Here is a 12066-nt window from a genome sequence, read left to right as displayed (position 1 = left end):
TGGCTTAGCCAGTGGCATCTGCTATGGAGTAAGTAACTCATTAGTCACCTGGCTCCAGATGTACTATCAATACTGAAAGCTCCTGAGCAGAAGGCAATCAAAGGGGGATACCTTTGGGGCAGCTGTCACGCACCAAGACAGTTACAGCTATAAAACAAAAACAGCCTCCTTTAGAGTCACACATTGCTGCGCCAGAGAGACGTTAAACAGCAAATTCAAATATAACTGTTGTAGTATGCTCCAATAGATGTAGATTAATATTATAGACATCTAGGCCTGCAATTCCATTCAACTATATAATTATACAAATATTGATTTGAAAGTAAAGAGCCAATTTGCTTGTGCCGTTTAACACTGCCCTGAAGGGTGGATAAACATTTTAGTGGGAAAGACACAGGAAGAACAGATCATACTAACTTTGGGTGAGTCACTGTTGGTGGAATGTGGACTCTTTCCACATGTCTGCAGAGAGCATCACTTCCAAGATGGTGCCTCAAAGCACGATAACCCTGGTGGCATTCATGTTTGCCACCTGCTATTGGCAAAGACTGTTCCACACTGCCTTCCTATTTTCCAGTTACCCTCCATCAATTTCTATGCATCGCTCCCTACCACTACCAGGATGGAAGTTCCCAAGGTGTACATCTGCACCTGGCCAAACTAACCCAGTTTACGGCTGAAACTAGGCCACAGGCACACAAAGCTAGCCGATTCTTGGGTAGTAAGGGCACTTTTCCTATTTGAATTTAACCTAAGAGCATAGAAACAATGAATATAGTGTCCTTTTTAAGCAGTCTTAATAATTTGACTAAATTTCAAACTTACAAATTAGGATGGGAATTCAATCTAGAGAAAGCAAGTCTTACACATAAGGACACTTCAGTTTGTAACAAATGACAGGTTTTAAGCAGAATACTAGGATCTAGTTATCTTAGACAATAAAAGTATCAAAGATAGATATAGATATAGATATATAGATATAACTACAATTCAAATAGCTTTAGAGAGTATGTTGGTTTTGTTAACAGTTTAGAATAAATAACTAAATTTTTTCCTTCCTAAAGAAAAAGAAAACAGGGCAGCCCGGGTGGCTCAGCAGTTTAGCGCCGTCTTCTGCCCAGGGCATGATCCTGGAATCCCACATCGGGTTCCCTGCATGGGGCCTGCTTCTCTCTCTGCCTGTGTCTCTGCCTCTTTCTGTGTGTGTCTCTCATGAATGAATAAATAAAATCTTAAAAAAAAAAAGAAAGAAAACAAAATATCTTTTTGCAAATTTAACTATTTCAACAATGTAGATTAATAAAAAAAATTTTTAAAGAGCTGGTTCTTAGCCATGTTCACTCTGGCAATTTGTCAGGTACTGCACTTACGATTTGTATACTTTTCTAATGTATGTAATAGTACTTCAATTTCATAAAAATAAAGAAGAAATATACTTTTCTTTTTTTATATATAAATTTGTTTTTTATTGGTGTTCAATTTGCCAACATACAGAATAACACCCCATGCTCATCCCGTCAATTGCCCACCTCAGTGCCCGTCACCCAGTCATCCCCACCCAAGAAATATACTTTTCAACTACACATCTAAAAACTTTCTAGCTCCACACTGTGGTCAATTAAATGTTTCTGAATATAGTACTGCACACACACTCAAATATTTACTGAACTGAAAAACAATTTTGAGAATGAAAAGATTTCCATTGGACCTAATTTTGCTCTTTAGGACACTCCTTCTTGATAAGCCTTATTAAATTTGGGTTTTAATCCCTATTCATTGTTAATTGGCATACGTTATAGGTCTAACTGAATTGGACCATGGAACTCAAACCAAAGAGAGTATCAGTTCATTTCCAGAAAAGAATTCCTATTTTAATAGTATGAATGATTCAATTACTAGTTCAACCTAGTTTACGTTAGACCAAAACCAGAACATCTGCTAAGATGTTAACCAGAACTATTTACTTATGTATAAATCTGTTAAGAAATAAGTTTGCCAGAATGGGTCAAAATGGCACGTTAGATGACAGACCAAGAAAAATTCTGATACTGGAGATCAATAAGCATCACACTTTTTGGGTCAGTTTGTGAATCACAATTCCAATTTGGTACTAGCCCCTGTCATGAAGTACACATTCAAAAGATTTATTAAATTCAAATTATCTCCTTTAAAAAGTTATGTATATATTAAACTATGAAATGCATCTATCAAAAGAGAGATAAGGGAAATTTCCTTTAAACAAATTGGGGATAATCTCTGATTCGTTAGAAACAAAACAAAAAAACCCCAAGATTTGGTTCACAGCTCAGCAAATAGATTAAAACCGTCCCAGAGATCTTGCTTTCTCAGCTCACTCTTCCTCGGGCCTTTGCACAGCCTCTGCTTCCCTTTGTCTTCCCCACCATTCTCCAAGCTTCTTAAGGGCAAGGGGGCAGTGTCTCTTATCTCCAGTACCTTGTAGCACACAGTAGGCACTTAAGTATTCATTGCACAAATAAATGAAGAATTGCAGTTCAGATCAAATTTAAACTCCAGGCATCCAAGTCCACCTCACCAGTCTATTCAAACTTACCTCCCTCCCACCGCTACACAATACCCTTTTTCTTGTCCCTGCTCCCAGAACAGACCCATGCTTATTTCTGCCTTCTCCCTTGTGACCAAGCTGTGTACTCCAAACAGAATGCTCTACCTACACTCTTCTTTATGTATCCATTCTTCTAGTCCCATCTGTTCTATGAATCCTTTCCTAATCTGTTTGTTCCACATTACATTTTTCTATACTTCCCAAGAGCATGTATTTTGACACTTGTGTTATTTTCTGTTCTGAAACCTATCTCTGAAACTTAAATACCATAATCTTCCATGAAGACTACCATGTCATATACACTGTAGTTTTCACCTACTGTATATAGCCTAACAAACCTAGCATTGTGTTGGCACACAACATGTACCTGATACAGTTATATTTATTCCCAATTTACACACCAACAACATAAAAAAAGTTCGGGCAGCTCATGATAAAATAAAAACAGGAGATAAAGGGGCACCTGGGTGGCTCAGTGGTTGAGTGTCTGCCTTTGGCTCGGGTCGTGATCCCAAAATCCTGGGATCGAGTCCTGCATCGGGCTCCCCATAGGGAAGCCTGCTTCTCCCCCTGCCTGTGTCTCTGTCTCTCTGTCTCTCATGAATAAATAAAATCTCCTAAAAAAAAAAAAAAAAAAAAAAAAAAAGAGAGAGAGAGAGAGATAAAAACAATGTAGACTGGGGAAATCAAAGATAACTAGGTTATTAAAAGTCATTTTATTTGAATATTAACCTTCACTCTGATCTTGCAGGAACCTTGGACTTCGCTAAAAACAACAACAAACCTATATAAAAAGGAGAGAGAAGAATGAAGTGACTGATGAAAGACAAGAACAAGGAGTGAGGACACTTAACCATAGGAGGAATTCCTAGGATCAAAGAAGAGGACAGAGGGATCCCTGGGTGGCGCAGCGGTTTGGCGCCTGTCTTTGGCCCAGGGCGCGATCCTGGAGACCCGGGATCGAATCCCACATCGGGCTCCCGGTGCATGGAGCCTGCTTCTCCCTCTGCCTGTATCTCTGCGCCTCTCTCTCTCTCTCTGTGACTATCATAAATAAATAAAAATTAAAAAAAAAAAAAAGAAGAGGACAGAGACTGAGATGGTTGCAGAAAGAAGACTCTAGAAGTCTGGAAAACACAAAGCCACTCTATTTCCTCAAAAGCCAACATTCCAAGTCAGGAATTTAGAGAGGGAGGCAAAACATACCACTATTTTATAACAGAAATCAATGGGAAGATAGAAATGTGTTTATAAAACAAGGATACCTGTAAAAATAAGTATCTTTTTTTTGGCATAATTACTTCCAAAGTATTTTCACAACTAGTATCTCGTTTTATCCCCAAATGCTCACAGCACTCCCACAAAGAAGATAAAGACATTTGAATTCTTATTTTACAGATGGAGAAACAGATACAGAAATAAGTTAAAAGCCTGCACTAGTTATTTAGACTCCAAACCTCAGATTCCTCCCTCTGCCCCCATATCCTATTGGCTGTCTCCTCCTAGAGATCTTATTAATCACAGTCTCTTCTATTCCATTTTTCCTTATTTCCATCTTCACAAACACCATTCGAGTTAGGTAGGGCTCCTTCTGACTCTTCCCTGAGCTATGATAACCACATCCTCATTAGTCTCTCAGACTCTACCTCTGCCAGGGTCATCTTCCAAAAGCTCTGCTGATTATGCCACTCCCCCTACTCCTACTCCCCTCAAGCCCCACACCCGCTTGCCTCCATCCTAATTGCCCTCTCTCACCTGTGTCTGTTGGGACCTTACCCTACATCTACAGCTATACTCAAACCCTACTTTTGTCCATGAAGCCATTTAGTCAGTCATTCCTTTCCCTCAACTCAACGTGTGCTAGAAGCTGTTTTAGGTTCTCACTAAATATTTGCTGAATGAGCCTGAATTTTAAGATCTCTTATTCAATACTCTTCCCCACTGGGTTCCAAAATAATCCATCTTCTGAGATGATGTGACCTCAAAGAGAAACCTAATTAGTATGCCATCATGGTAACTGAGCTGGTATCGGATGATAGGGCCATGCAACAACTACTGAGAGAAAAAATAGAATATTGTTTTAAAGGCCTGTAAGTGGATAAGAGCTATTAAAAACATCAAATTAAAGAAAATGCTGAATGGCATAAGCAAGACACCATGCTAAGTACTGTGAAGATCTAAAAAACTAAAAAATAAAAGTTGAAGATGCAGTTCTTACATTACTTTTATGCCAATGAGGCTGACTTAAGAGCAATGCTTACTAAATTAGATATTAACGAAAATCTGAAATAGAAGAGAATGGCAACCCAAAGAAAAGCTGATAAAAAATAATTCCCTGGGCAGCCTGGGTGGCTCAGCGGTTAAGCGCCTGTCTTCAGCCCAGGGCATGATCCTGGAGTCCCAGGATCAAGTCCCACGTCAGGCTCCCTGCATGGAGCCTGCTTCTCCCTCTGCCTGTGTGTGTGTGTGTGTGTGTGTGTGTGTCTCATGAAAAAATAAATAAAATCTCTTAAAAAAATAATTCCCTTAGATCACGTAAGTCAGGGCCATCAGCCCCACCTCTTTTCTCACTAATCTACCTCCCAGACCACTGTTCTATCACCACCTCCTTTTCCTCCCTAGCTTTCTATCTACCCAATTTCAACCCTTTCTAAGAATCAAATATATGACACAGATAAAGGCAGATGAATAGTCCCTTCTTCAAAATGAAATTTTGACATTTTTCTTCTCAACTGAAAATATTTTATAGCACAGAGGGAAAGCCCAGGAAAAAAAATGCAGACAACTACTACTCTAAAGAAAGAAGCAACATCCTGGGAACTTCAGATTTTACTCAGTTCATAGTATGAAAGTGATATTGGCAACTAATACCAAGTATTCAAGGGAAAGAGAATCTTGATAATGAAAGAAATCTGGGCAAACCCATTTAAGAACTATAAGAAAAAAGTGACCAGTTAGAATGAGTGTCCATTAAGCTTTGACCATGGATAAGTGACTATCACATTCTTTTTAGAAAGCCCCAATGAAAAACAATTTTAAGACTGGAACACACTTCAGCTTTGTAGAAAACCAAAATCTGAAATCTGTTTTTTCTCTTCACACAGGCCAGCTCAGGATGACTTACGGAGTTCATTTCCTTCACTGAGAAGCTCCACCCGGCGTACAAGCTGCTCAAACAGATTCCGCAAATTCAGCATCGTCGTATCCATCTTTCTGCCAAGAAATCAAATATACATTAGGGGTCCAGCCTTCTCCCCCAGACAAAAGATTCAGTAGCAATCCAATACAGCCATCAGTGACTAACATCTGGACTCTTCCATTTGTAGCTATCATTATAAGGATCTCAAGCCAACAATCGGTCTTGTATAATCTTTATTATAAAAACAAAGTCGGAATGTTTAACACTCATTTGAAAATCAGAGAAGCATTTCAGACCTCCAAATATAACACCCCTTCCTGCCTACTTCTTTTCCTCCACTCTGCAATCACTCTGGAGCTGCAAGGAAAGCAATTAGGGACAAGCATGTCAGTTGATTACTAGGTAACCAACTATAAAATGTGGTTCTTAGTCTATTGATTAATATAATGCTTTTGCCACTTTAATCCTTCTGGACTTTGAAGCCCTTCAACGTAACTTAAAAGGTTTATTTTTAATTTCATTTTTAGCTAGTACCCCTATTGCAACTGCCTTTTAAAACGCAGGACATGGTCAGCACATTTCCTACCAACGGCACAGATGACGTCACACAAGTGATTAAGTGAGGAAATCGCCAGCTCAGCAGCACAAGAATTATTTCTGTAATGCAGGGCTCTCTGCTGGACTGTGTGCAGGGACTATGTCTAATAAATTTATACTAAGTATAGGCAAAGGATTATGTTGTACCACATTCTGGCACCAAGGAGACAATACACCACCTTCACAGTTAGAAGGGCAAAGGAAAAAAATCATTTGCTACTGTGTTCTATATAGTGAATTTCAGGCTTCATATTTCCCCCCAAAGACCTGCTGATATTACATTAAAAACGGTGTCCTTGGGATGCCTGGATGGCTCAGTGGTTGAGCATCTGCCTTTGGCCCAGGGCGTGATCCCAGGGTCCAGGATCGAGTCCCGCATCAGGCTCCTTGCAGGGAGCCTGCTTCTTCCTCTGCCTGTGTCTCTGCCTCTCTCTGTCTCTCATGAATAAATAAATAAAATCTTAAAAAAAAAAAAATATAGTGTCCTTACAGACAGTTCTATTCTGAATGGACTTTAACTGGAAACACTTTTAGGAAATAAGATCTTCATTTAACAGTCAAGAAAAAGAAGACATCAACTGGACATTATAAAAATTATCAAGGAAAAAAATTAACAAGGAAATGAAATAAAAAATAAATTTCATTTGAAAACTGAATGTCTTTAGAAACACCATTGGATTCTTTTTTTTTTCCCCCCACCATTGGATTCTTATGTTTCTCCAAGTCCTCCTTCAACATTCTAGTCCAGGTCCTTAGTTCATGCATCTAAATTAAATTTTAAGAACTCTTTTATGAAGGTTTAGTTATTTTACAACATTAAGAAGATTGTACCAGAAGCTATGAGGGCAGTACAGGGGGAAAAAAAACCACAAAGGACAAAGGAATATATAAACATAAAGATATTTTCTACTAAATGCTACAGAGTTATTCATTTGTACTCAAATGATGATTGGTCTAATAGCCAAAAAGCTTTCAATTCCAAGCTTGGAGGCAACATATACCTGAATCAGGGCCGGAAACCAAGATTTCAAACGGCAATGTATCTGTTCCAAGCTACATAATCACAGCAAGCTGCTAAGCAACCAGACTAACAAATTTATTACAAAGATCTTTCTCTAAACTAAGAACAAAACTAAAGAATAGCATTAAAACTGACAGGAAGAGATCTAGAAGTCGTGGAGATGCCCATGGGTTTAACAGTATGACAAAACAGGCAATATATACCCAAATGCTACAGGGCAGGAGCAGGGCATTCAGTAGTTTATTTAAATGATGATTTCCTTTGGCTCCAGTAAAAATGGGAAGAGACTGATCAGTTTTAATGTAGGGCACTGATTTCCATTATCTCAGCACTCACCTATATATTCTGAGACTGTAAGGCAGTGAATTCAGTACATAGGAAAACCTCTAACTGCCCAAGAATGCAGAAAAGGAAGATTGCACAGTGCAACTAGAGTATTAAAAACTGGTTGTTAAAAAAAAAAAAAAAAAATCAGAAGGATTGTTGTTTTAAATGACAATACAACCTCATCCTTTGTCCCCTTTAAAAGAAATCCTCACATTTTCTCAAGTTCCTCTAGCCCATTATTCTTCTTGCCTGTGTTCTGTGCATACCATTCCCTAGAGTGAGGGTTGGGGGGGCGGGGGGAAGAGTTGGCTCTTGAAAACAACCAGATTCCTAAAAAGACTAAAGACACAGAGAACCTACCTGGGGACATCTCCTCATCGTAGTAACAGTTATCGCACACAACCATCTCCATCTACTACATTATGCTTCAAATATGATGCCTGGTCCCCAGGAGACAGTTGCTTAACTGAACTCCCAGTGCTCTGTTATAAAACAGAGGTAAGTAAACCTTAACTGTCAGACCATCAGAGTCTCCAGATTTAGAGTTTTATGAAGGGTTTACGGATTTTTTTTTTCTATTCTTCCCTCTCAACACCAGAGATTCCCTGAAATTCAATCCTCCAATCTCTTAAAGAACTTATCAAACTATCCCATGTTCGTCATTACAGCTTTCCAGATGATCACCCATTCCTCCTTGGCCTCTCTCCTAACCCAGTCCTATAGTTCTCGGTTTGCTTGGGGTGCCCTGGAGGTGAAGCAGGATTCTGAGATTTTGTTCTAGCCTTCCCCATTATATATTAGCAACTACTCTACCAACTGACTTACCCTATTGACTCCCAATTTTGACTTCTTTATCATTCACTCCGTTTCAAACCTCAGAATCACCTTAAGTTACTCCCTTTCAGACAAGTATGATTACCCATGGATTTTTCTCTCATGTTTTCTATCCATCCCCTAATTGCTGGCAGGCTGTCATCACTCACTTCAACTGGCCTTTCCCCCACTGCTTTGCTCAGCTGGCACTCAGACACATAAACCTTGCACTCTAACTTTACCACATTTCTATCCTATATCCCAGGTAGACTATACATGAGAGCGGAAACCTTACCTTTGGCACTATTGAAACCAAGTAACAGGGATCCCTGGGTGGCGCAGCGGTTTGGCGCCTGCCTTTGGCCCAGGGCGCGATCCTGGAGACCCGGGATCGAATCCCACATCAGGCTCCCGGTGCATGGAGCCTGCTTCTCCCTCTGCCTGTGTCTCTGCCTCTCTCTCTCTCTCTCTCTATCATTTAAAAAAAAAAAAAAAAGAAACCAAGTAACACTCGGTATTTAAAAATAAATATTTGATGGGGTGTCTGGCTGGCTCAGTCAATAGAACATGCTATTCTTGATCTCGGAGGTCATGAGTGGGAGCCCCATGTTGGGCGTAGTTTATTAAATAAATAAATGAATGAAATCAGAGAATACATACACACACCCATGATCCTATGGTCAAAAGAATTTCCATTCCATCTGAACATCAATGTATAATACTGATGAAAACTGAATCAACAGTTTTAAAAAGGGGTGGTTTGGACAGAAGCCCTGGAATAAAGTTTGAGTTCTTCTATTTGCTAGTATAACCTGGGATAAGTCAAATTCTGAGACTCATTTATAAGGGGGAACAATAACACCTGGCCTATTTACCTCACAGAGCATCATCGATTCATGTAGGTATAAGTTTTATAATGTAAAAATCGAACCTTACTATTAAAAGTGGGTATGACATTTTTTTTTGTTTTTTGTTTTGGTCTGATGGTTATTATTTACATCCTACCACGTGATTACCAAATCATAGCTGGAACCCAGACCAAGAAGAATGGAGAAGATAGCAAAATTTGACCAGGTCTAGGCTCTTTGGCAAGCTGTCTTACACGAGGCTTGTAGCATCCGAGAATAGCTTTTCCTCTAACACAGGTTTACTTAGGGTAATCCAAAAACGGCACTGGCAAAATATAATCCTCTTCTCTTTATATGCCAGGGGACTATGTATTTTTATTAATGTTCTATAGAAGTGACATTCAGGAATTATTTATAGATGACAAAAATATCTTTCTGCATCAGTACTAACTCTGATATCTCAGCCAAATTGTAACTCAAACAGCTAAAATTTACTCATCCTATTCAATGTCAATTAAAAATGGTCTTAATTTTTCTGTTGGGTCACATTTTCCACCCACATGAATACTCCTTTATTTCTCCCCCTTTATTATTTATCAGCTCCATAGCTAGGAGATACACTAATGTGAAAGGAAACAAAAACAAAGTCATATTGTAGTACATTGCTTTGCAGCTGTAAAACAGCTGTCACTTTGCACTACAGAGGCGGCTGCCTTTTGGGAAAGCTGAAATGATCTGCGTGTAGCAAGGAAATCAGTTTGCGGAGCACTTTAAACAAAAAGGTGTTAGAGAATCTCAGCTGTTATTGATGAGAAGCCCCAGAGGTGGAGAAGTCACTATGTTACAGATTCCCAATCTGTGAGTATCCCTGAGGGAGCAATTTCACATCACCAGGAAAGAGTCTCAGCTTGATGTGATTGCTTTGAGTCCCCAATTTAATTTCAATCACCCAGCCAAGAGACAGACATCGTCCTTCAGAATAACAGACTATTACAGATCTTAACTGCAGAGTATCCTGGGAAAAGTTCTATCCTCTTCTTCCTCCTAGAAACAACATTATTAAGAGACCCATACATCACGTTTTAGATGCACCAAGGGTGCTAACTAAATATTGTAAGACAAAGCAATGGAAGGTTGCCTGAGTTTTTCAGGAAACAGTTTTAATGAAAAACATTCTCACAAACTAAATCTGGAGATTCCCAAGAATTCAGCAATACAGGTTTTCCACTGCCAAAGAAAACCATTCCCTAAGACAGTCTCAATACTACAAGATTCTTTCATATGAAAGTATTTCAGAGCAATTCTTTTTCCCGAAAGTCCAGCTTCTGCTTCACTGTATCAAAAGCCTCTACACAACTGGCAGACAGAAGGATTATCTTGAAACCAAATGTTCTTATGAACAAATGAACTGCAGAAAGAGTAAACAGAATGTTCTCAGTCCAACTTGAATGAAGACTACCAAGAAAGGAGCTGATTATTATGTCTCAGAAAATTATCACTAGCTTAGTATACTTAGTAAAGTTCTTTTTCCTTCTTATTCTGTGAATTCTTCCCATTCTTCAGTGTTCCGTTCCTCAAGGTCTAGTGTCTTCCCAATTCACTAAAGCATTCCCTAACAGTTTCAGTCAAAATTACCCCTATTATCAATAGCACTCATTTGACAGAGATAGGGCACTGCTTCACACTCTGAATTTTCTAAGTTCAAAAAAATTAATGTTTTTTAATAGTGAAACTAAAACCTCATAACTCTAATTACCTGCATCTCCTTATCTAAACTTTGCCCATTATATACTTATATCTCACAATATTGCAATCATAGATATAATTTTGTGTTTTGCTTTTCTCTATCATATTTCCATTAAGTTACAAAAAGTGGATTAACAATTACTTGACCATTCTGTTCTTTGGATATGTATGGAATTTCCAGTTTTCCAGTTACATTTACATAGAATCTCCTGCATGGTCACTCCCTCATCTCCTTCAGGGATATATTCAAATGTCATTTTCACAGTGAGGTCTTTCCTAACTACCCACTTTTCAATTGCAGCCTTTACCCCTAACACTTCTCTGCTTTATTTTCCTCCAAAGTACTTATCTCCATCTAACATATTTATATATTAACTTATTTGCTGGGGATCCCCGGGTGGCTCAGTGGTTTAGCGCCTGCCTTCCACCCAGGGCGTGATCCTGGAGTCTCCGGATCGAGTTCCACATTGAGCTCCCTGCATGGAGCCTGCTTCTCCCTCTGCCTGTGTCTCTGCCTCTCTCTCTGTCGCCCATGAATAAATAAATAAAATCTTAAAAAAAAACAACAAAAAAAAAACTTATTTTATTCTCTGCCTCCTCAACAGTTTAAGTTCCAAGAAGCAACTGATTTTTGTCTGTTTTGTTCACTGCTGAGCCCCTAGTACCCTGAATAGTGCCTGACATTTGGCAAATGATTAATAGACATTTCCTGAATGAATGAACATCACTGTGAACAGTTTTGTTTTGTTTTTTTTCTTCTCTTTAGGTGGCTGGATTCCCTAGAACAGTTTTCCAAGGCTGGGATTACTATATTGCAGGGTAAAAACCTCTTCGAGCTCTTGATAAACATTGCTAAAATATTATCTAAAAGGGCTGTACTACTGTACAGTATACTCAACAGCGCAGAGGCCTACTAGATTCACCAGTGTTAAGTCCTAAGCTCTACTGGCCCGAACAAAGCGCCAGCTGTTTGAAAGCTAAAGAAGACTGT

The 12066-nt window shown here is 39.0% G+C and overlaps 1 protein-coding gene across 7 annotated transcripts in view; it reads right to left on the bottom strand.

Annotated features, from left to right (window-relative positions):
- RACGAP1 (Rac GTPase activating protein 1) overlaps positions 1–12066 on the bottom strand; it is a 28356-nt gene that overhangs the window by 15203 nt on the left and 1087 nt on the right. For 4 of the 7 annotated variants that reach the window (XM_077870115.1, XM_077870113.1, XM_077870117.1 and 1 more), the window contains one exon: positions 5709–5797. In XM_077870115.1, coding sequence (XP_077726241.1) covers positions 5709–5793 — 85 coding nt within the window. In that variant the 5' untranslated portion in view covers positions 5794–5797. Of the gene's footprint in view, positions 1–3047; positions 3166–5708; positions 5798–12066 lie in introns of those variants that run through there. The other 3 variants (XM_077870114.1, XM_077870118.1, XM_077870119.1) reach the window with 2 other exon arrangements.

The sequence above is a fragment of the Canis aureus genome, chromosome 25 (assembly GCF_053574225.1).
Source record: "Canis aureus isolate CA01 chromosome 25, VMU_Caureus_v.1.0, whole genome shotgun sequence".
Taxonomy (NCBI): Eukaryota; Metazoa; Chordata; class Mammalia; order Carnivora; family Canidae; genus Canis; species Canis aureus.
Note: the sequence above shows the minus strand (reverse complement) of the source record. Positions and strands in the feature narration are given on the sequence as shown.